At 39.7% G+C, this 21,903-nt stretch overlaps 1 protein-coding gene across 10 annotated transcripts in view; it reads right to left on the reverse strand.

Annotated features, from left to right (window-relative positions):
* The window catches only part of ncam1b (neural cell adhesion molecule 1b), a 72,618-nt gene that overhangs the window by 31,924 nt on the left and 18,791 nt on the right, over positions 1–21,903 (reverse strand). For 7 of the 10 annotated variants that reach the window (XM_069669160.1, XM_069669166.1, XM_069669159.1 and 4 more), the window contains exons 2-9: positions 12,328–12,402; positions 11,577–11,786; positions 10,319–10,462; positions 8,622–8,759; positions 8,143–8,260; positions 5,687–5,847; positions 2,904–3,046; positions 1,012–1,035 (exon numbers count right to left, since the gene is read on the reverse strand). In XM_069669160.1, the coding sequence (XP_069525261.1) occupies positions 1,012–1,035; positions 2,904–3,046; positions 5,687–5,847; positions 8,143–8,260; positions 8,622–8,759; positions 10,319–10,462; positions 11,577–11,786; positions 12,328–12,402 (1,013 nt within the window). The remainder of the gene's footprint in view (positions 1–1,011; positions 1,036–2,903; positions 3,047–5,686; positions 5,848–8,142; positions 8,261–8,621; positions 8,760–10,318; positions 10,463–11,576; positions 11,787–12,327; positions 12,403–21,903) is intronic. The other 3 variants (XM_069669164.1, XM_069669161.1, XM_069669169.1) reach the window with 1 other exon arrangement.

Here is a 21,903-nt window from a genome sequence, read left to right on the forward strand (position 1 = left end):
AGACCACAAAAGAAGACAGTCTGTCAGCGACAGAAGAGGAAGTCGAGGTGCAGCAGCTGGGAGGTGTGCTCTGCAAAAAAAAAAAAAGGGCTGCTTCTCGTGGGACATCTTCACAGGATAAAAGGATGGATGTGTTTACTGATACTGTGCGTCCATGTGTGCCTCGGCTCTCACAAAGGCTCACGCAAAAAAAATAGGCCTGTCGTGACGTGCATCATATGGTGGTGGCATGTTTTACACTTGAAGAGATGCTCAACTCAAATCCCTTTTTTGAATATCAAACACTCAGCCCTGCAGGCTTTGACAGGTGGCAGTAAAAAGTTTATTTTTCCATTTTCAAAGAGCACAGTGGCTGTCATCTGCTTGAAATAATGTCACCTACAATGGATTCCTGTTTTCAAGGTTAGAAAAAAGCCCATTAAACCTCTCCTTGCAGCATATTTTACTTCTCCACTATCCACCTCTCTGATCAGTATGTTCCAACCACCGTGTTCTCTTTTCTGTCTGCAGGGGTTGAGTGTTTCTGTGATTTTCAAAAGGTAGGTTTTAAGTGGAACACTTTTACCCTCAATTTTGAAATGACACTGACATAGAGGTTAGACAATCTACACTACTATGGAGATGACAGACAGACAGACTGAGCTGGGCTTGAATCCAGGCAACCTCATGCTGTGATGGAAAGTTTGAAATGATCAGGCAACAGCGACACAGAAATGGTGTTTCCCTTTTGTTACGTTATCAATCACATTTTCATCTGATCTCGTGAGATAAGCTGCAAACGCTTTCTATCACAAGATCAGTGACGTTTTCAGGCTGTTTTTGCGCAGCATGCAGCAGTTGAATCAATTTCATAAGCTCTGATGAGATCATTCCTTGGGGTTTTCAAGAAACAGCTGGGAAATTTTCAATAAAAAAGGGATAATTCGATTTTAGTGGGGTTTTTTCGTCAAATCTGGAGGCATACTTTGCAACACTACCCCAGTACATTTCTGTGCCACACGGATTTCATACCTGATAGATCCTGTTTAGGTGTGCCTGTAGGAAGAAAATGTAGTGCATGTAATGGACTGGCTCCAGAATTCCTCCAAGAGCCACAGTATCTCTTTGAAGCATTTTCCCCCTCATTACCTCCCAACTGTAGCAAGACACCAAGACCTTGAGGACCCTGGCCATGTGGGTAATAGATGTATGGGAATACCAAACAAGTATTCATTGCTTTTGATGGTTTGCTTGTGAAATATGCAAAAACAAATTGAACTGATGGGAGCAGAATATTCATTGATAAACATTATAAATATAACATTTTTAATAAAAAATGTTTTCAATCACCAGCATGAGCAGAATAATGATAACAGTGATTGAAAATGCTAAACAAACACTTGATCACTCAAGTGCTCATTCTAGCAAACAGCTTACAACAAGAAGCAGACAAATTTTAATAATTGCCTCAAATTGCATGCTTATTTTGGGAATGTTATAATTGGGTTTCTGATGCGGATTTTCTTGACATTTGGGAAAACTCAAGTCAAATCTGAGAGTGCTCCACATTACAGGCAGGAGTTTGGCTGAGCTAATTACACGAGATCCACTGGGCCCTCGTGAAGGAGCTGCTAATTTAGGGGAAATAATCAGCGGTAGATAAACCTGGTTGAGAGTGTTCCGCAATGAAACTGCACAAGTCCCCCACCTGCACATGATCAATATACCTCTTGAAATGGGTTAAAGGTATTCAATTCCTCTGCTTGAGACAGCGGCGCCCTGCAGGTTTGTGTTCCTCCCAGATGGTTCGAGTCAGTGTGACCCAATTCCACTACACACACTTATACATCATAAAGTATGCTTGAAGAAATATATAGCGCAAGAGATGGACATAGAGGAACTCATAAATCAGATTACTTAATATACCGTAAAATTCGGTGTATAAGACGCACTTTTAATACATTTCTTTTCATCTAAAAAGTGGGCAGCGTCCTATATACTGGTGTGACCAATATACCAGTATAAAATGCAGAGAGAGGTATGTTATTGTGTTACGGTATTTTACCCAGATGATGGCGCTATAGTCTAGCTAAAGTTGTTGGTTGTTAAGTGGTGACGTCACACCTCCTCATTAAACTGTTTCCGGGTCCAAGCTGCTACAACGTGTCCTATTAACAACATGCCGCAGTGCTGTTTCGTGTTTTCCTTCCTGTTTCAAGCAAGGAAAACTAACTTGATTGTTGCTAACGCTTTGTCACGGACATACAACGTCATGTTCGCCATTGCAGCCACCACCCTCACAACAATCAACATTACTGTAGGCTGCAAGCTACTGCTAGCTACAGCGCAGGTAGTCAAGTTTGCAATCCTGCTAGCTACAGCACTGGTTGCTGGCAGGATTGTAAACTTGACATGACGAAAACAGATGGTAGGCTGTGATTTGTGTTTTGAACGTGTTTTAAATTAAATAAATTGAATTGAATCGTATACACGTTTCTATGAATAAATAGAGATAGAAAACCTTTTTCTCTCTGGGATACCCCCAAAAACGGACTGCGTCTTATATTCCGGTCCGACTTATATTCCAGATTTTATGACAAGTCAAACTCCAACTTTAGAAATGAATCACAAATTTCCAGTTTGGAGGTCTCTGTCTATTTCTATATCCACTATTGTCTGTGTGGACAGCAAAGACACTCATTGGTCATTTGTCGGTTTTTTATCCCCAGGATATACTGGGTACGTAAATAGTTTAGGATTTGTGTACAGTATGCAACTGGGACGCAGATGTTGTCAGTGTACTTTGCTTCAGATGTGCTTCATTAACTCCAGGAGCAGAAAACACTTGCAAGAATCCAGCCCTCAAGCACTTTGGATTTAGATATTTAGCTTCTACTGTCACCCATACTGCCTTTATTGTTTACCTGCTCTCCTTCAGTGAAGACGCGATCACCGAAGCTCCAGTTGATGGTGGGAGTTGGATCTCCTGATGCCTCACAAGTCAGAGTTACCTGCTCCTCCATCTCTGAAGTGCTCTGGTTCACGATGTACGTGATCTTGGGTTTGACTGTAAACATAAACACACAAAATGTATCATAACAGCACTAACATAACATGACAGCCAGGTGGGTCTGGCAGCACAGGTACAGCAAGTACAAGAGCAACCGCGTGGATTTGGGATGAGTTCAAAGGAAAGGGATGAGGATCAATAGCCTGACAGGTGAGTGGGATTTTTATGGCAGCACATGTATTTAAGCTTTTCCAGTTCCAGCAGCAGCAAAGTTGTGATAACCATGTGTGGAACAAACTTTATTCATGTAATAATTATTTTTTTTGCCTATTTCAAAGGAGCCGCTTTTCACTTGTGTTTATAGTCGAGAACTGTCACATTAAAGTACACCACAGCTAACCTGGAAGCAGAGAACAGAGCAAGAACAGCGACATGAGCAGAGTAAAGAAAACCAAAGTGCTGCTTGTGAGCGTCACTCTGCGCTTTCAGTCTTTTCCATCCATGAAAGATGAATGCATGGATCAAGCAAATCATTTGCTTAATGCAAGCCTATTCAACAAAGAGCATATTAATCCCACTTTTTAGCACAAGAATAAGTTGCAACCTTGTATTAAAATGCTTTTATCTGAAATGATAATTATTAAATACACAAAGCAGCAGCTGTTCTGTCATTGTGTTATGTATAAATAAGATTTATGTGATAATGCAACAATTTGTATTCAAAGCCAGGGTTGTCACAAACTGTCAGCAGGATGGGGATGTTAGAGCTGATCCATTTTCTGATACTTGTTTGGGGTTAAGACACTGCAACAACGTTCTAGGATGCAGCACTGTGAGCGACAGGATCATTGTACAGCATAAACAAATGAACAGGGGCCACACCGGTGACGTGTGTCACCAAGCGATGTGAGCAGAGCTGCTATGAGTATTTTGAAGGGGCGTGACATTTTTGAAATGCTTCTGCTGCTGTCTAACAAGTGAATGTTTAAACTTTAGTATTGTGTTCACGCTGTAGAGAAAGAAATCCAGCCTAAACCTTCCCACCGCCGCCGCAGCTCCACACTGACACGTTCCTTTCAACATATTCCTCTTCACACTGGTTTGAAGCGGGTGAGGTTCAGATGGAAAACAGTCTTGTCACATAATAATGCACCAATAAGAATTGAGTAGCATTTCAATGTAAATCATACGACTGTTGTGAGGTTGTTAGCATATGTTGCCACCACTGTCAATCAAAGTAACCAAAAACGCCCACACGATCCTGATGAGGCTGAGTTAAACTCGTGATGAATGATAACCTAAAGCCCGATTCAGACAGGGTGAACATTACAGGAGGGGGTGGAGAATTAAATATTCACGGTGCTTCTCTGTAATTTAACTTATTGCTCCGTTCGGCACTTTAACCATCAGGAAATTAGCCGCCCCCCAGGGGAGCGTGGGAGAGTTGAAGATAGAGACGTGAGGCAAAGATACTGCATGGAGGACATTTGAGTCAAAAATCATACTCCTTCTCTGAATCATAACTGTTTGTACATCTTAGCATACGGACATAAAAAAAGACACCCACTGATATCACACAGAGTGTGTTTATTTACACTTTAATGGATATCACTATCTCTGGTGTGATAATGAAAGCCTTTAAATCTGCTAAGAAATCATCAAAAAGACACTTCAGACTTTCTTCAGCATCAAAGAAATCCAGGAATTCGTCTGTAAAATGAACTGCGTACAGATTAATTAGCACACTTTGAATGGAGCATTTAAAGAAAAATTTAAAATATATCCTGTTTTTAGAAACATATAGGGAAAAAAATGTTGGAGCAGCTGGATTAAAATCATTGGCCAGAGCACGTGTTGTTAAAATCACCCCACCTTCCCCACACTGGTCTAAATGCTGTTTTTGATACATTACCTTCAAATATTGATAATTTAGTGATAATTTGTCTGCAGTGTACAGCGGTATGCAAGAAAATATGAATATCTAACCAGACTTGGTATTAAAAGGCACTAAACATTCACGCCTGGGTAAATAAGAAAAACATGATGGTGAAAACACATTTAAATTCATAAAGCTTTCATATTCAGAAATGAGTGCTTACAAGTAAGCGCATGATTGCAGTTTTTCCCACATTGATGTTAGCAGACCGGAGCTTTGTGAGTGCAAGAAAATATTCCAGATAATGAGGTAAATATTGCTAAAGAGGTAAACAATGTGCCTTGAAAGCTGCCTTGTGTAATTTAATGGTAATTGTTTACCCGTTGAGCTCTAAAGAACCGGGCCCTGGCTACCTCTGTTGTTTCAGAAAATGAACTGCACCAGCACACTCATTGTAAATTTAATTGACTTGACTATGTGAACCGTTATTGTTGTTGTGATTGAAATTATGGACGTCATTACGTGACAAAATAAAGTCAACAACAACCTAGTGGGCAAAAGTGGGAAAAAAAAGAGACATCAAAGATTTCAGCTAAGCTCATCCCACTTGGCAAGTTTTCTAAACCCTTAAGCTTCAGCCTTACATGAAACAGCCACAACCCACACTGAAACAACACCTCATTCTGTGTTCGTTAGAAAACCGACACATATCCATACTATTGTTCTTCCAGCACCCACATACTCCTATACTTTATTCCCACACACTTGGAACAATATGCATTGTCACTTTGGTTCATGTAGGTATGCACATTCTTTCTTACCAAAAACTCTCAGGCTGAGCTCCTGCTCACTTTCCCCGGCCTTGTTCTTGGCAATGCAGGTATACTCTCCTTCATCCAGCTTGGCAACATCCATTATTGTCATTTCTGAGCCATCTTCATTAAAGCTGTACTTCTCTCCTGCCTCGAGAACCGCTTCATTCCTGAGGGAAACAGTGTTGAACATTATATCCTTCTTTCCAATCAATTCAAACACATTTTCAATCTGCGCCATTTAAAGCGTCTCTATAAAAAGACAGCTATTTCTTAATCGTGATCCTTAGATCTACGGGGAAAAAAGCAGTGGTTTCTAGATCGACGAGTGACAAATTGAAAAAGATCAAGTGATGAAGAAGAAGCACAGTGATGAAAAAAGTGGAGCTGAAAAATGTAAATCTCAGAGTGGAAAATGTTTTGGAAAATGATGGGCCTGCTTTTTTGTCTGCAAGACTTTCGACATGTGGTGTTAAGAGTCAATCCGAACGAAAACGGCTCATGTATTTTCATTTTGCACAAGTGGAATTTGGATTTTTTTTTTGTCATCCTAGCCAGCCATTGAAAGCATATCATGTTCTCTGGCCTCTGACTGTCTTAGATTGCTTGTTCTGGGTTTCAGCACAGCTTTCAACACGTTGTAGAGCTGACTGTAAAAGTTGAAAAAATATTCCGAGGAATCAAATCTTAAGACCAACGCAAACAGCAGCTCCTGGGCTGTTTGCACTTTATTTAATGTGTGTGTTTGATTGTATGGATATTTGTCAGACAGAGCTCGAGATAGAATAGTCTTATTTAATATTTATATATATGTTATAGTAACATAAAGAATCTTATATAATAATGTAAATAATGCAAAGCTGGCTGTTAATGCTACTAGTTACTGGCAGTGAGATAAATCTCCCCTTCATGCAGTTCAGCTGAATTACACAAACAAAGAACAACCTCCATAACAAGAATATAATCAACTAAAATGAATGTCAAGCTTAGCTCTTATTTCTTATGCAGGAAGAAATTGATCCTGTGCAATAAGGCAATTTAGAATGTACTTTAAACACTACAGATGGGGAAATCTAAACACGTAGGAGAAACGTTTACTCATTTCTAATTTGAAATTGGCTCATTTATGGCTGACGCAAGTACAACCCACACAGTTAACTATTTCAAATTATCCACGTCGCTGCCAGCTTTCACTTATATCGTTGCTATACTTCGACAACCATTTCAGCTCCTTACCACATTTGGCGCTACCATCGTCAAACACTTCACTTTATCAGGGGCACAAATAGTGGATGACAGAATAAATGACAATCTTACTAGTCAAGACATTCTGTTTGTGTAGCCTGAGTTGTCACAAGCTATAAAAAATAGGGATGCACAATGTTGGATTTTTGCTGATATCCGATATGCCGATATTTTCCAACCCTTTTTGCCCATTGCGATACCGATAGAGTAGCACATGTTTTTTCCACCTAATTGCAGAGAACATCAAGTCTCCCCTATAGTGGAGTTGATATCATGCCTACTCTTATTGTTGTGGCCAAAAACTGCTATACCGCGGACATCTTGCATAGACACGTGCCGAGTTAATGTCGTAGCATTATGTCAAGCTTTTTTAGGGAATCCTCCTCATAATTAAAGTCGAGCTGAAACAGCTTTTCGAGAGTATCTAGCTTCCGTATCGTGACGTATTTCCGAGTGAAACAGGACGTGCACGCGGGACATATCATTGGATGGATTTGATTTGATCACTGAGAAGTGGGCGTAGACAGACGTTCTCCACAGCGCAGTAGCTAGCTGCTGGTGCTCTGCGGCTAAATGTTGCAGATTGATTGGTTGAAATTGGTTGGTTCTAGCCTACGTAAGCACACAGGATTTTTTTTTTTTACAGGAAGAAAAAATTATCGGATTTTGATATAAGAATACGAAGAAATTGATTTTCTGTATTTTTTTTGGCCTATATTGTCAAATAGAAGCACAATATTACCGGGGATGTGATCTAAAAGGATTAAAATGACATTTTTCATTTCACCTCGACTTTAAAGCGTTGTTTTATCGGTGGAAAATATCGGCAGAATAATGATTTATCTGTCGATGCCGATATGTCATTTTCAAGCCATTATCTGCAGATACCGATAACGTGCTGATAGTATTGTGCATCCCTCATAAAAGATAATATATAAATAATTTTCAAAAATATTTTACTTATCTTATTAGTAAGATAAGTAAAATAAGAGTAAGAGACAGTAAGATAAGAATAGTTTGAAAAATAATATTGAATAACAAATTAAAAGGAACACATTCCTTACATCCAACTTTATTCATGTCATTACTATAATTATAATATATAGTAATAATAAAGGAGGTACATTCTATGAATTATTACGGTGATGTGCTTGAACCTGATGAGTGCTGCCGTAAATGTTGAAAGCATCTGTCTCTTCCAGTTGCTAACAGAGTTTTACCTTGTCCAAGTCACCATGGGTTCAGGATAGCCATCAACAGCACAAGTCAACATGGCAGGCTGCCCAACCTCTGCGGTGGCATTCACCTCTGACTGCCAGACCCTGATGGTTGGGAGCACTGTGACATGAGAGAACAACAATTAAAAACTAGAAGAATACATTCCTAGACAGACACTGTGCAGAGCAACATAAATAGACAGTGGGAGGGAAACAGGCAGAAGCAGCGACAAATTCAGAACACTTATTTTAGGCACACTCATTTGCTAGGCTCAGAAGTTGCAGGAAACAGACTTCATTAGCATGGAACATCTTTGATACACGGTTGCTCTGGGCAACTGTTTCCACACTGGTGCTGAGCCTGGTCCCCTCTCAGGATGTGCAGCTTATTTAAGCGTCATGGGACACCTGCCACACAAAAACCTGCACTCAGGAACAAAAAGGAGGAGGAAACAGTGGGAGGGAGAGAGGGGGTTGCTAACCATTCACGACGACCTTGATGACCCGCAGATCAATCTCGCCGCGGGCCATGAGGCGACCCTCGCAGGTATATGAGCCCTCATCTGTCTTCTTTATGCCGCGGATCTGAAGGTGATTGTTGCTCAGTACTTTGAAGCGAACTGAAAGGAAGCAGGAGATAAATACACTGTCAGTTGTGATACGTATTCCACAAGTTTAAATGAGGCAGAAGTCACTCACTTAAAGTATTTGATGATAAACAGCTGCCGTTGTTGCTGCTGCTGAGCATGCTGATGTAATGAAACCCCATATATAAAGAAAGTTTGTCAACCATGGTAAACGTTCACTTTGATCTATGTGGCTGACAACTTTTATGCAGGTCAACATTTTAACTTTAATGTTTGAATTAGTCAATAATATCTCCACTTTATTACAACAGACTTAATGTTGAATTTATGCATTATGTTCAAGCTCCATTAGTCAAAGGAATATTCAATATTTGCGTCTGTCTAGGGAGTTACTGTTACATAAAAACAAGCCTTTTTTTTGGGACCCAGATTATATGCATTTCCACTCTGTCAAATTCATATCTGTGAGTGTGCCCCGACAGTCCTTCAAGCAGCTCCCGAAAAAAGAGAAATATGGCCAAAGCCCACAAGAACTCCCTCAGTTTGAGATGAAATGTGAACAGAATAAATTTAATCATGTAGTAATTTAAAAGACTATTACAACCCACACATGAGATTGTGTTATTATTTTCCCAGCGAGCAATACCAGCAAAACCATACACAATATAATATTGCTCAGTGTCAGGGGGTGAAGAGCAGAGATTCAATTGTATTTTCAAATTCAAAACCAAATTAATTTTTCCTTTCAAAGCACAGGACGAATCCTGGAGGAGGACGGCAACAAAGGCTGAGCGTGAACAGCTCCAAGTCTCTTAAACCGGTCAATCTGCACTTCCAGTTCAGCTTATGATTGTTGTGTTGTATTATGTAGTTGTCTATGTCCATTACAGTGACAATACCTTGGTGACATCTTCAGTTTTAGTTTGGCTATAAACGTTTTATGTTGGTAGTTATGAGGGTTTATTATGAAATCTACATAACTCTCGGTCGTCTCTCAGTCGGAAGGTTGGGGGTTCAATCCCTGACTGCTACAGTCACATGCTGAAGTGTCTTTGGGCAAGACACTGAACCCCGAATTGCTCCTGAAGGCAGAGCCATCGGGTGTGAATGTGTATAGATACTGATGTGAGAATGGGTCAATGTGACGTGTAGTGTAAAAGCAGCTTTGAGTGGTCGGAAGACTAGAAAAGCCCTATGCAAGTACAGTCCATTTACCATGTTCAGGTCATATTACATTGCACTGTTTTTATACATACATCAAATGAATGACGATTTAGATTCCTCCCTGGTTTGCAATATCACAACTACAGCTTTCCCTTTTGATAAACATAACGTGATGACAGCTTTTGATTATTTTGACTCTTTCTCATATGATGGACTTAAAATGGATTTGATGCAAAGCATTCTGCAAACTCGACAATGCAATCTGAATATCAAGCTATGTTTAAAACTATTCATATTCATAAGGTAATGTATTGTGAAAACAACTCATGAATATTAAAAATGTGCCGAGTGAAAACAGATGACAGGAGCTTACAATCAAATCAAGTGAGATATGAATCTGATCCCCATGCTGCTCAGAGAACTCTTACCATCTTTTTCCATCTGTATTTTTGCTCCTTTGTATTTCCACAGGACAGTGGGTTGAGGCGAACTGGTGACATCACAAACAATGTTGGCATTGTCTCCCTCGGTGAACTCTTGGGGCGATGGTGCATTTGTGAAGGTGATTTTTTCTGCAAAATAACAAGCGAAACACTTTTTACTTATTGGTATTACAGCAGGAGTCCAATCTGAACATCACCTGTTGGGCGTGAACACATTTTCATTCACTGCTTACAGACATTCAAATTTGTTTAAAATACTGTCACACACAACATTTTATTATCTTCAATTTATTCTTTTGCAATTCCCCCTGCAATTTCAACTCAAAAATGGGCAAACTGAGAGCGGGCTTGACAATTTTACCAATCATCATACTTTTCGACATTCAAAAGATACCACTCTGAACATTTTTACCACCATCAGTCAACTTTGGTAACTTTAACAAGCTCCCTGCACTTTATTTTATAATTAACCAGAACTCCAGAACTAACAGAAATTTCTCAAACCAGGAATTTAGTTCTCCTTGAAGTCCTTGAATGAAAGACTTGGGCTCGACTCAGGGCCATATTTATAGAGAATAATCAGCTTCAAGGCCCTAAAGCTGCCGTATCTTATCAGTGCCATTGCTTTATATATCTGGAATCTGCTGCAGCTGGCATACTTTAATTTCTTCCAGATGGCAGAGAATGTCATGTCTCTATCTTCTCTGACGACAGTAAGCTTTCTTAATGTAAAAAAAGAGTTGGTGAGTGAAACAGCATTTTAGGATTTTCTAAACATTTAGTGATCCGAGACAAACGCTTATCTTCACAAAACTTCAAACTCACAAATGAAACTGCAATCTTGTTTTGTGATTGGCACTGCATATTGATTTTAATATGCAATATCTACATGGGTGATCACCTCTACTAATATCCCAAACAGGCGCTGAATTAACAGGAAAAGTTGTGTTTGGAAAAGGATTTCATGTCTGACGGACATTTGCTGATGCTTGGCGTTCATGGAAAATAAAAGCCATTACTCACAAGAACTGCACAACAGACAGGATCATTAAGCAGCCCTCTAATGGTCTTCCGACCGTTTATTGAACTGATGAAAAATCCATCCTCACTTGAAAAGAAAAAGAGTAATGTGTTGCCCTTGAGCAGTCAATAAAATACTGTGAGTTCAATAAACAGGATTTTTTTCCTTCTGTGCTCGTAGCACTCAATAATGTGGACGGTTTGGGCCGAGGAAAATACTTACGGAAGATTTTCACTTTGACGGTTGACTCCGCTTGCTGGTCTCCATTGGTAGCGACACACTTGTATGACCCTGCGTGTTCAGTGCCGGCTTTATACAATGTGAGGGTGGAAGATGACTCATCGTTATGGGTTACTGTTATGTCTGGTCTGTTCGGTTCTATCCTGTCACCACTTGGTCCAAACCATTCTATGAGCTTGGCTACACCTAGAACTGAGAGCACAATTAAGAGCAGTATGTTAGAAAGAAGTCATCTACATGCACATATTTAGCTTCAGTGAAGTTCACAACTCTCGAGAGGCTGAATATTTTAGGTCAGTAATGGACCTACATGGAATAAAGCCTCAGGGTTTTGCATTTTAGTAGTTTGACACAGCCAATATGTCAAAAAAGAAAAATGACAAAATATAAGCCTTTAATAATTCATGTGCATGGATACACATACACATACTGGACCCCTAATTCACACAGATATCACTATACGTTTGTACACAATGTGTTTTTGCAACATAATCCTTATTTCATCATTACTTTGTCTGAAAACCAGTTATCTTTGACAGTATGTGTGCAGGAAGAAGTCTTGATACATGAAGACTTTTGACATGTTCCCATTTTTATCACTTCTCTTTTCCAAAACTTCGGTATTTTATCTTTAAAAGAAGGAAAAAATAGAGAAAAATCTGGAAAACGGAAGGCTGGACACAGGTCTGAAATGTAAACATTTGGCACAGTGAAGAGAGTTTAGTAAACTTACCTTCACACATGAAGAATTTGGACTCTCCAAGACTAATCTCACCCTGACTCGGTGTGATCTGCACCTCCAGGGAAACTACAACAGACAAAAATACATATACAATAAAACAATTTGACACTTGAAAACATAATGAAGCCCTGTTTAATAATACAGAAGTACCTCATACTGTTTCAGAGATCGGTCAGCTATTCCTGTTTCTATGAAAGTAGTGACACTTAGACATGTAGTCACAAGTATTTAGTGTAACACATTTAACACACAATGTAAAGACCAGTTCAGTTCAGACTGCAAAAACTTGAGCAATGACATAAGCCGTTTTCACACTGCCAGTTCAATGCGGGATTATAACGCCTCTGTTATGTTCCATCTTCTGTCCTCCGCCTCTGAGTCAGCATTGGATGTAGTAAAAGAGGCGTAACAGAGGCGAAACTGCGTCTGCGTGAACAGCAGGGCGGAACAGCGCCGTATTTTAGTATTTGAAGCACGTGTTTTGCTTCTGCAACGCCGGAACGCTATTTAAAAAACACACACTGGGGCAGCGTTACTCCGGCTTTGCTTGGTCTAATGTAGAATGACAAAGGTGACATGAGGACAGAGCTTTGTTACGGCGCCGAGGCGGAACCACAATGTAATAAGGGCTATTGAATGTAGGTAGCCTACATTACAGCAGTTATTTTCATTGACTGTAGGTGGCGACATCTACATCCATCCATTATCTATAGGCTACTGCTTAATCACAGGGCTGACACCCCCTCACACCCACACCTACGTGCAATTTAGAGTCACCAATGAACCTAATGAGCATGTCTTCAGACAGTGGGAGGAAGCTGTAGGGGACCCACGCATGTACGGGGAGAACATGCAAACTCCACACAGAAAGGCCCACTTCATCCGAACCGGGGTTTGAACCAGGAATCTTGTGGCTGTGAGGCAACAGTGCTAACCACTGCATTTCCGTGCAGCCCGACATCTACATCTTTATACATTAATCAACGATTTCACTTGATATAAAAGGCAGAATGTGCAGGAAATCTGCAAAAAAGGAATGCACATACACATGAATAAACGGGCTCTGTGAGTTTTGTCTCTAGCAGCCACATTACCAAAAACATTGACATTTCTATTTCCTCTTTAGCCTGCAGTCTTCCTGCACTTTCAAGACAAATAACATCCAGCCAGCGCTGCAATTATTCACATTAACATTCAGCAGTTGGTCAGAACCAAAGCTGGACTGCCAATGTACCTTAAAGGATAAAGAATAGCTTTAAAGATGCTTTAAAGAATTGCTATGAAATCATGCTGCCTGTATAGCGAGATAAATGCAGTGCCTGTCAGTGCATTTGATCAAAGACAGAACGAAAAAGACCGATTTCTGTTATTTCGCACGGAAAAAGTATGGCCGGAAACATTTCAGTGCTTAATTAGAACAAAGCTTCACTTGTTTCCTGCAGAGTCTCCCAAGGGGGCAGTCAGGGGTTCCTGTGGTTGACTAAGAAGTGTGACTAAAAGGGCCCAAAATCCAGCTCTATATTATGCATGAGAAGATGCATGAGCGTGAATATGTGTGGACCAAATTCAGTGCACATACACAAATAAGCACACATATAAGGTCTAGGCAAGTTGTGAAGGCACATGGGGAAAGAAGATGATGATATCTAGTGAGGATAGACCGGAGGGAACAGAATGAAAGGTTTTTGCGCTGCCAGCACATGAAGCGACAGATAAGGATTGATTGAGCTTGGCCACATCTGTTGCTTTAAAAGTGACATTCCTGCATGTGAAAATGTAAAGATGTTTTCACTTTGGAATCATACTACAAGCAAAGGTTAAAGATGATTATAATATTCTGTCCTGGCACGTTTGTTTGTCAATTCTAGGGGATTACAGGAATAGAATTTCTGAACCTATTCAACTGCTTACATTAGTTAGTTATTAGTTATACTTTATTAGATCAGATTTTTAATTAGATCTTCTGAATGATTCTTATTTTTTGATCAGCTAGATTATCTGTAAATGAATCTAGTGTTAAATGTGCTGAAAATGAACAAATGCTGGGCTAAGGGAGACCACTGTAAGAAGTAAGAAATGTCTATGGTATGGTAGCACTGACTGGTTGCTTGGGGGAAAAAAACAGAAACAAATTACACAAATTCAAATTGTTGGTTAGTCATCATGGAAAATAAAAAGACTGCAACAACTGACTGAATATCTTTCTTTTTCTTGACTGACTTATCCATTATCTGCTTCAGCTCTTTACCCATCAACACTTGATGAGAGGGTATTAATGTACGGACGCCCTTAGAGGACATGTATCCATAGATTATATTTACTCCGTTTTCCCGTGATAATGAGTTATTTCTGGTCGTTTTCTCGAGATCTCGACTTATTTTTCTCGTTATCTCGGGATAACAAAGCTGGTTTTCCTGTGATAACGAGTTAATTTCAGTTGTTTTCTGGAGATCTCAACTTATATCTCTTGTTATTTTAGGAAAACAAAGCTGGTTTTCTTGTGATAACGATTACAGACTACTACATACCATGCTGCCATTGCCCACTCTAATGAGGTAAGTTAAACCTGTTTCTATGATTGTTTTGTGCTTTAACAACTCTGGGGATACAAGTTATGATCATATGACGTTGCAGTGGTTACGCATTCTTATCTTGTGATAATGTGATAAGTAAGTCGAGATCTCGAGAAAAGGACCAGAAATAACTCGTTATGATAGGAAAACGCTGGAAATGAATTATATGGATGCATGTCCGCTAAGGGCTTCTGTATTAATGATTATTCCGATATTGTATTTAATCAAAATCAACTTAAGTTAGAGTTCTTTCTCACTATCTGTGATAAAAATCAATGTAAGCAATAAACCTGAAAAGATGTACGAGGTCCACCGGCAATAAAGCCGAGTTGAACCTCTTCTGTTAGATAACACTTCGGTTGCACAGCAGCTAATTTACCTGTTGTCCTTCTTATATTGGCTGTAAAAGAAAAGGGAATCCGCTAAATGGCGAGTTTAGACCCTGACAAACAGTTGACCTAAATTTGAATCAAAGTGTTTTTTTTCTCTAAAGCTTGATATTAGGCCTGAAGAGTTTGATCCCTCAGCCCTTCAGATCAACAGTGTAAGGTAGAAAATGAATAAAGATTACTGTAGTTTGCACTCTCTGCTGTCACATTATCCCCATTTTAGCATTTCTAGCAGTAATACAAAGAATAGAGCACGACAACTGAATGCATGCATGACAGTTGTTTGAAGGTTTTATTTTTAATTGAGCCAAATTGTTCATTTTGTAAGCAGGATTTGCTGTTCTGAGTGAAAGAACATGAAAACCAGGCATCAAAGGCCCGCTCATTTTATTTTCATACGAACTACTGACTAAAACAATGTTATGCTAATTTTATGGATAAGGATTTTGTTTTAATTGGACCGAGGAAATAAGTACGTTTGGCATTCATTTAGTCTAACAAACAGGCAACTCATTTGCAGAGGAGGCATGATGATGATGATTATTCAAGTCAAGTGAAGATTATTTGTACAGCCCATTATCACATTCAAAGTCTTCAGCCACAGCTATCTAGGCAGACCAGGAAAAAATCCTCAAAAACTTGCTCGACACATAAAAAGCAGCTGAAACCAGAATGGAAAGTGATAACAGAAACACAGAAACACCGTGATAAATGCATTATAATAACTCCAGTAAAGTAAAAGGGTTAAATGAAGGTCAAATGAAATAAGCCCCATTAGATAAGTCCTTGAACGGAAGCAGTACGAGTGTTTCATATTTTTCAGTCCCAGCGGGCCAGAGAGGTGGAGTGGCAAATAGAGAGAAGGGTTAGATGTGGGCCAGATGATGTGTCAGTGTGTAGCGGTGCTAAGCGGAAATTGTTGGGTTCTCTGGTGCATTTTACGTGGTCCTGGAGCGTAAAAGCGTAAGCTCATTTTGCTCAGACACTTATTCCCTTTGACGTTTTTGCTGCGATGATCCGCAGACGGTGCAGACACAAATGAAACAAGACTGGATGGATCAGGATTTACTGCAGCTTCTGTAATGTGACAAAAATGCAGACGTTGCAGAATCGTGCAGGAATATATTAAATGCTCACCACAGCGTTACGTTTGAGGGGTTGATTAAATGCAATACACATACAAAATTAACACTAAGTTGCCAGTTTATTATGTGCGCCTAGCTACAAATAATACATTGTAATAAAGCCGTGCTGCCATTGATCCTGCACACATACCCATTTATCAATAAAGGTAGACTAAATGTTATAAAAGCTCTCAGTATAATCCCACACAAATCGACAGAACCACAAACTACAACCTCCATAATTACTGTCGGGTGAATCAACCCTGCTCTAAAATAGTTTAACTGAACGCTATGACCTTCATCAAGGGAGAACGTTACTGCAGGACTGTTGTACTGGACTGCATTAGTTTTAGCTGAGTGTACTTACTGAACTGCAACTGTGAGTCTACAGTATTTGTCCCACATAATTGGCTTAATAATGGAGGAACAGATCCTACATATTGATGAAATAGCAAGCAAACATGAAAGATAAACTCTATTTCTTGAGCTGTGTTGTATCAAAACGTAACTACATCTACTGTGTGCATTGAATTAATGTCAAAAAGTCAACGAGCAAGATTGTAAAACCTGTCAGTAATCTTTACAATACTACTTTTTCTACATTAAAACCAACAATGCAAAACCATTTCATATCTTCTAAGACAGCTGAAGGTCCCACAGGGAATGACCTCACAGGATCCTCCATCCTCTTCAGTGTCTCTCACTAAATGTTTCTTCTTTATTGTGTAGAATATAAGAATAGAAACTCAACACACGCTTGCACAGTCTGGGAGGTTTCAATATTAAACCATGCTTTAGCCAGAGTGCTAATTGGTTCCTCGCAGATCGAAGGCAGAGCCATGGCTCCTCTTAGCAGATATTTATGAACAAGAGAGGGTAATTGCTCTGCAACCAACAGCTCACTTTTTATAAATTAAAAAGGCTAACCAGCTCCTGTAGCTCAAGTCCCATTAAAGGGTAGAAACTCTTTCAAAGCAGGCGGTGGCCAAATTACAAGAAGCAACTGAGTGTCCTAGAAATTTAATCTGCATGTGAATCCCTGGTGACAAATCCCTTTTAAACCCAAGTAGGGCTGAGACTGCATGGGGACCTCGACATCATAGGCACGAAAGGAGCATGCACTGTAGATAAAAGAAATGTACACGATACTTTTGGGCTTATTTCAATTGTTCCGTTTTTTTCACAATGCATAACATGCATTTTTGTCTGTAGCACAACTTTCAAACATTGTTTTCCCCATATTTAATATGTTTTTTTTTAAGCTATGTAAGCAGCATGTTTCAAGGGATGGTCTGTCGGCCCAATAGTTGTTACACAAAAACTACTGGGTAGATTTCCATGGAGATTTGTATAAACATTACACAATAAGGATGAATCCTACTCACTTCACTCCTACTCTCGCACCACCGGCAAGTTTTGACTTCTTTCACTTATGTCAAAACCTTTTTTCAGACATTTGAGGTTCTCAGACATGAATCCTGATCCTGCCCTATTGCTATAAAGAACTCAGACTAGGAAATGGAAATGTCAATGTCAGACTTGCAGATTCCATATGCACACCGTTAGGGCATCTGAAGCTCGACAGGCCTCCCGTGCCTAGTTACAGTTGCTAACGTAGGATTGGACAGTGGCCGTTCAAGGGAGGGGCTTAGCGAAGGGTCAATTCTAGATGGAACAAAATACTTGTTTTCCCCAAGATGGAACAAGTTTTTGTGAAAGAAGATACATTTTAAAAAGATAAACAAAACTGAAACAAGGGCTTTAAAGTTGTTGAAAGAAGATGGCCCAGATAGCCTCAGAAGGTGCTATGTGCGGCTATTTGGGAAACCTGAACTTAGGTTTATGTAACTTGCATACGAACTGGAATAAAATGCCCAATCCAGTGCAAAGTTTAATAGCTGTAAATGCCTTCAGCACAGGACTGGTGGATGGCCCAATGGAGAAATAAACAATTTGGGAAGATAAGAGTGACCTCATTTTGGTAAATCATGCAATCACCCCACAATTAAACTTGACATTCCTAATTAAAATGCCTCTTCAGACTTTGGCTCTTCATCCAAAGACGGAGCTTTAACAGAAAAACTGAACAGATGAAGATAATAATTCCCTCCAGCCCCAACCAAAAGTAGCCTATCAACCAGTTCTAATGCAAGAAATGAAACCAGGAATGTAAACTCAAAGGTTTATGACCGAAAGGAATTTCTATCAACAAGCTAATTTCAAGACTGACCACAACCCGAGTGGCTTTAGAGTCCATTTCATATCAATAATTTGATACTTACGATATGAGGGGAGGAATATATAGAAACCAAAAAGGATGATTAAATTTAATAATCTCTGCCTGCGAGACATTTATGGATGCAGAATATGTTTGGAACCCCAAGATCAGCTGCCAACAAGCCGAAGAAGAATGCTGGTCCGTCCCAAAATCTGAGCAGCAAATTAAGTCTTATTTACAATCGCACCATGTGTTCTGCTTGACAGATGAAATATGAGCTGAGAAGGATGGTCGGCCTCAATTTTACCGCCATACCGAGAGAAAACACCAGCAATAAATCAAGTCGCTGGTCTGTTTTCCTCCATCTCGACAGGAAAGCACAAGGTGGATTTGGATGCAACGCAGGAACGGTGGCTCTGACATTAGCAGTTCGTTTGTGATGTAACATTTACTGTAGCTGTGGGCAATGTCACATTTGGATGCAGGCTGATTGTGACTATAGGAGACAGCTTGCAGTGTCAATAATTCATGTCTCTGTAGGTCATGAACAAACCCTTAATGTTTGCAGTCTTAGAGCAATCTCATTAAATTTACACCAACATGGAGTAAAAATGCTATTAATTAGTGACAGCTTATTTTCAGCTGTAGAGTTTAATTCTCTGCTGCTATTAAACAAGTATCATACTACAGTGGAGCTAAATATTTTATGTTGTGTTATGTTCTAACTGTATAATTATGCATCCTTTCATATTTGACCTACTACAGCAGTTGAGTCTATATTTAAGGGTCATATTCATAATTTCTTCAGTATAGCCATAAGGCACTTTCGACTTAATATCACAGCGTACACGTGCCCTTGCACGTGCATGAGTGTGAAGGTCTGTGTAGTGATAGCGGAGGAAGAGGGTTATTTCATGAATGAAAATGATGAACACTGATGTCCTGAGGCTCCAGTAATCAGTGGTTGCAGTTGGAGATCCTTAAATAGCCTCATGTTGCCTAAAACCAGCTCGATGGTATCTTAAGTTTTAATTCCCCCACAGGAATACACTGACTTTTTCACTGTTATGTTGGAAATAACTGATAAGATATGAAGAGCAAGGGCACCATATAGATGAGAGTTTATGCAGAGCTGGGCCTGTTTCCTCTGGCCTCTGTGTTTATCTCAGACAACACCTCTGGTGCTACAGTCCGTGCTATTGGATGTTGTAGTAAGCCTCGACCCAAGCCGTGACTCGCTTCGCTTGCCGTGCGGGATTATGTTCATTATCTATTCTGTCAGCGTAAAACACTCTCACACACACGCACACACACACAACCACAACTTTAAGCCTTCTAAATTGACAGTCACAGTTATAAACCTTTGCTTAACTATCTGTGATCTAAAGTAAACAATAGAATCTGATCTGTCCTTCAAATTAAAGGTAAGCGGGGGCTGAGGCAACTCCTGATAAAACTTTTTTATTTTTTTTGTTTTTTTAATTAGCGTTTTTTTTCTACTTGAATTGAAAACTCAAACCTTTAAAAAGAAAAAAACAATCTTTACATAGCAGTTTAACTTATACTGTGTTCATTAACTGCATTTAGAGCTCTGTTTATAAACTGCGAAGAGCTCTTTTTGAGTTTGCAATAGTGTGCAAAACTGAATGAAGACCAAGGCCTTTTTCACAAACATACACACACACACTGCAACATGAACTCGTTTGCCCCTATTTCAAGTCAACCAGCCTTTAACTGGTAGCGTGCGAACCGCCAGAGTGCAAATGATTTTAGAGTTCAAATGTCTGCAGAAATGAAGTGCCTCTGCATAAGTAAAGCTGCCAATGTGCTTTTAATGTATTGCAAGAGTCTGACTCACAATATCTCACAACAAACTCGAGCATGATGCTATTTGTCCCACACGTTCTAGCTGAGAAACGCTGCCAATAACTCACCCACTTGTACCAATTTTTTTTAGAGTTGGTTCATTATTACGAATACAAAACTCATTTTTCAGTGGGGCGAGCTTAAAATGACTTTGCTAAAAAATAAAGTATCGTTTTGAAACGGATGTTTTGTGCAGTCGACACGGGTATGTATTTTTGTACATTCATTTAGATTCCTTGTTAAAAGTGAAAAGATGTCTGTGTACATTATTAGACATTAACAGTCTTAAAGAGATGCTGCATTCTCAGAGTGGTTGTGTTCAGGACCCACTACTTTTAAAGGAACAAGCGAGTATTTGCTTGCTGCTCATGCCTCTCAACCACAGTTATACTCACTTCTACCAGTTGCTATGGAAACGTGTTTCCCAGCTCCCCTCTCCCCATATTTTGACATCACCGCTCTCTCTCTCTCCGTCTCTCTCTCTCTCTCCCCGTCTCTGTCTCTCTCTTGTGATTGGATGCAGCAGTGCAGCCTCTGCGGAGTGACTATTTACATTGAAGAGGTTGTCAAAACAAAGCGCACAACTTCAGCTGATGATCAGTGATTGCCTTCAGTCGCTCAGGCCATGAGGCTCCAACATCCGCACAAGTTACTAACTTATTGCTTGTGCGGAAAAGGCTACAAATTCAACCTTGTGTGCAATATCATTCAGCCAAATCATGTGACGATTATAGTGCCAATTTTAACAATTCATTTGACGCTCAGCTGGTGCCTCCCTCTTTATCATAGCCCCAAGCTGAGGCAACTATATCTGTCAGGCTTTCGACACTTCATTTGTGCATTTCCTTTTTAAACATGATACGACTGCACAACAGATGGCCGGGAGCTCACATTAAATCTCTGTGCATTAGGTTTAAAAGAAATGGGCGTGTGCCAACCCAAAAAGAACCCTCAGTAAACAGTAATTGCCTGGTTCTAAAATATATCTATTTCGAGGCTTTCAGTCCAAATTACCCGTGTAAAACCGAAATCTTAATCCCAAATCTTCTTTTACATGGCACCCACAGCCTTTAAATAGGCTTATAATGTAATTCATATGTATCTAAATCCTTTAGTGCAAGATATAAATGATTAATTAAATCTGAAAATTTAAATATACTGCAATCACAGTCAGCAGATAACAGGATTTTGTTTCATGGCAGCAGAAAGTAACATGTTAAAAAACGAGGGCGTAAAATATCACTTGAATACTGACGTAATGGTCATATTTATGGGTTATATAATAGGGCAGCACACATTAGAATAAGAGGCCGAGGCAGCAGAAGCTGAGCTGCCACAGTGGAGATGATTCAGACTCCTATCTGTTGTTGGAGACGGGCTGTTTGAAAGGTGTTTGG

This window comes from Semicossyphus pulcher, unplaced genomic scaffold (genome assembly GCF_022749685.1).
Source record: "Semicossyphus pulcher isolate SPU_LCO1_2020_fin unplaced genomic scaffold, fSemPul1.0.p SCAF_19, whole genome shotgun sequence".
Lineage (NCBI taxonomy): Eukaryota > Metazoa > Chordata > Actinopteri > Labriformes > Labridae > Semicossyphus > Semicossyphus pulcher.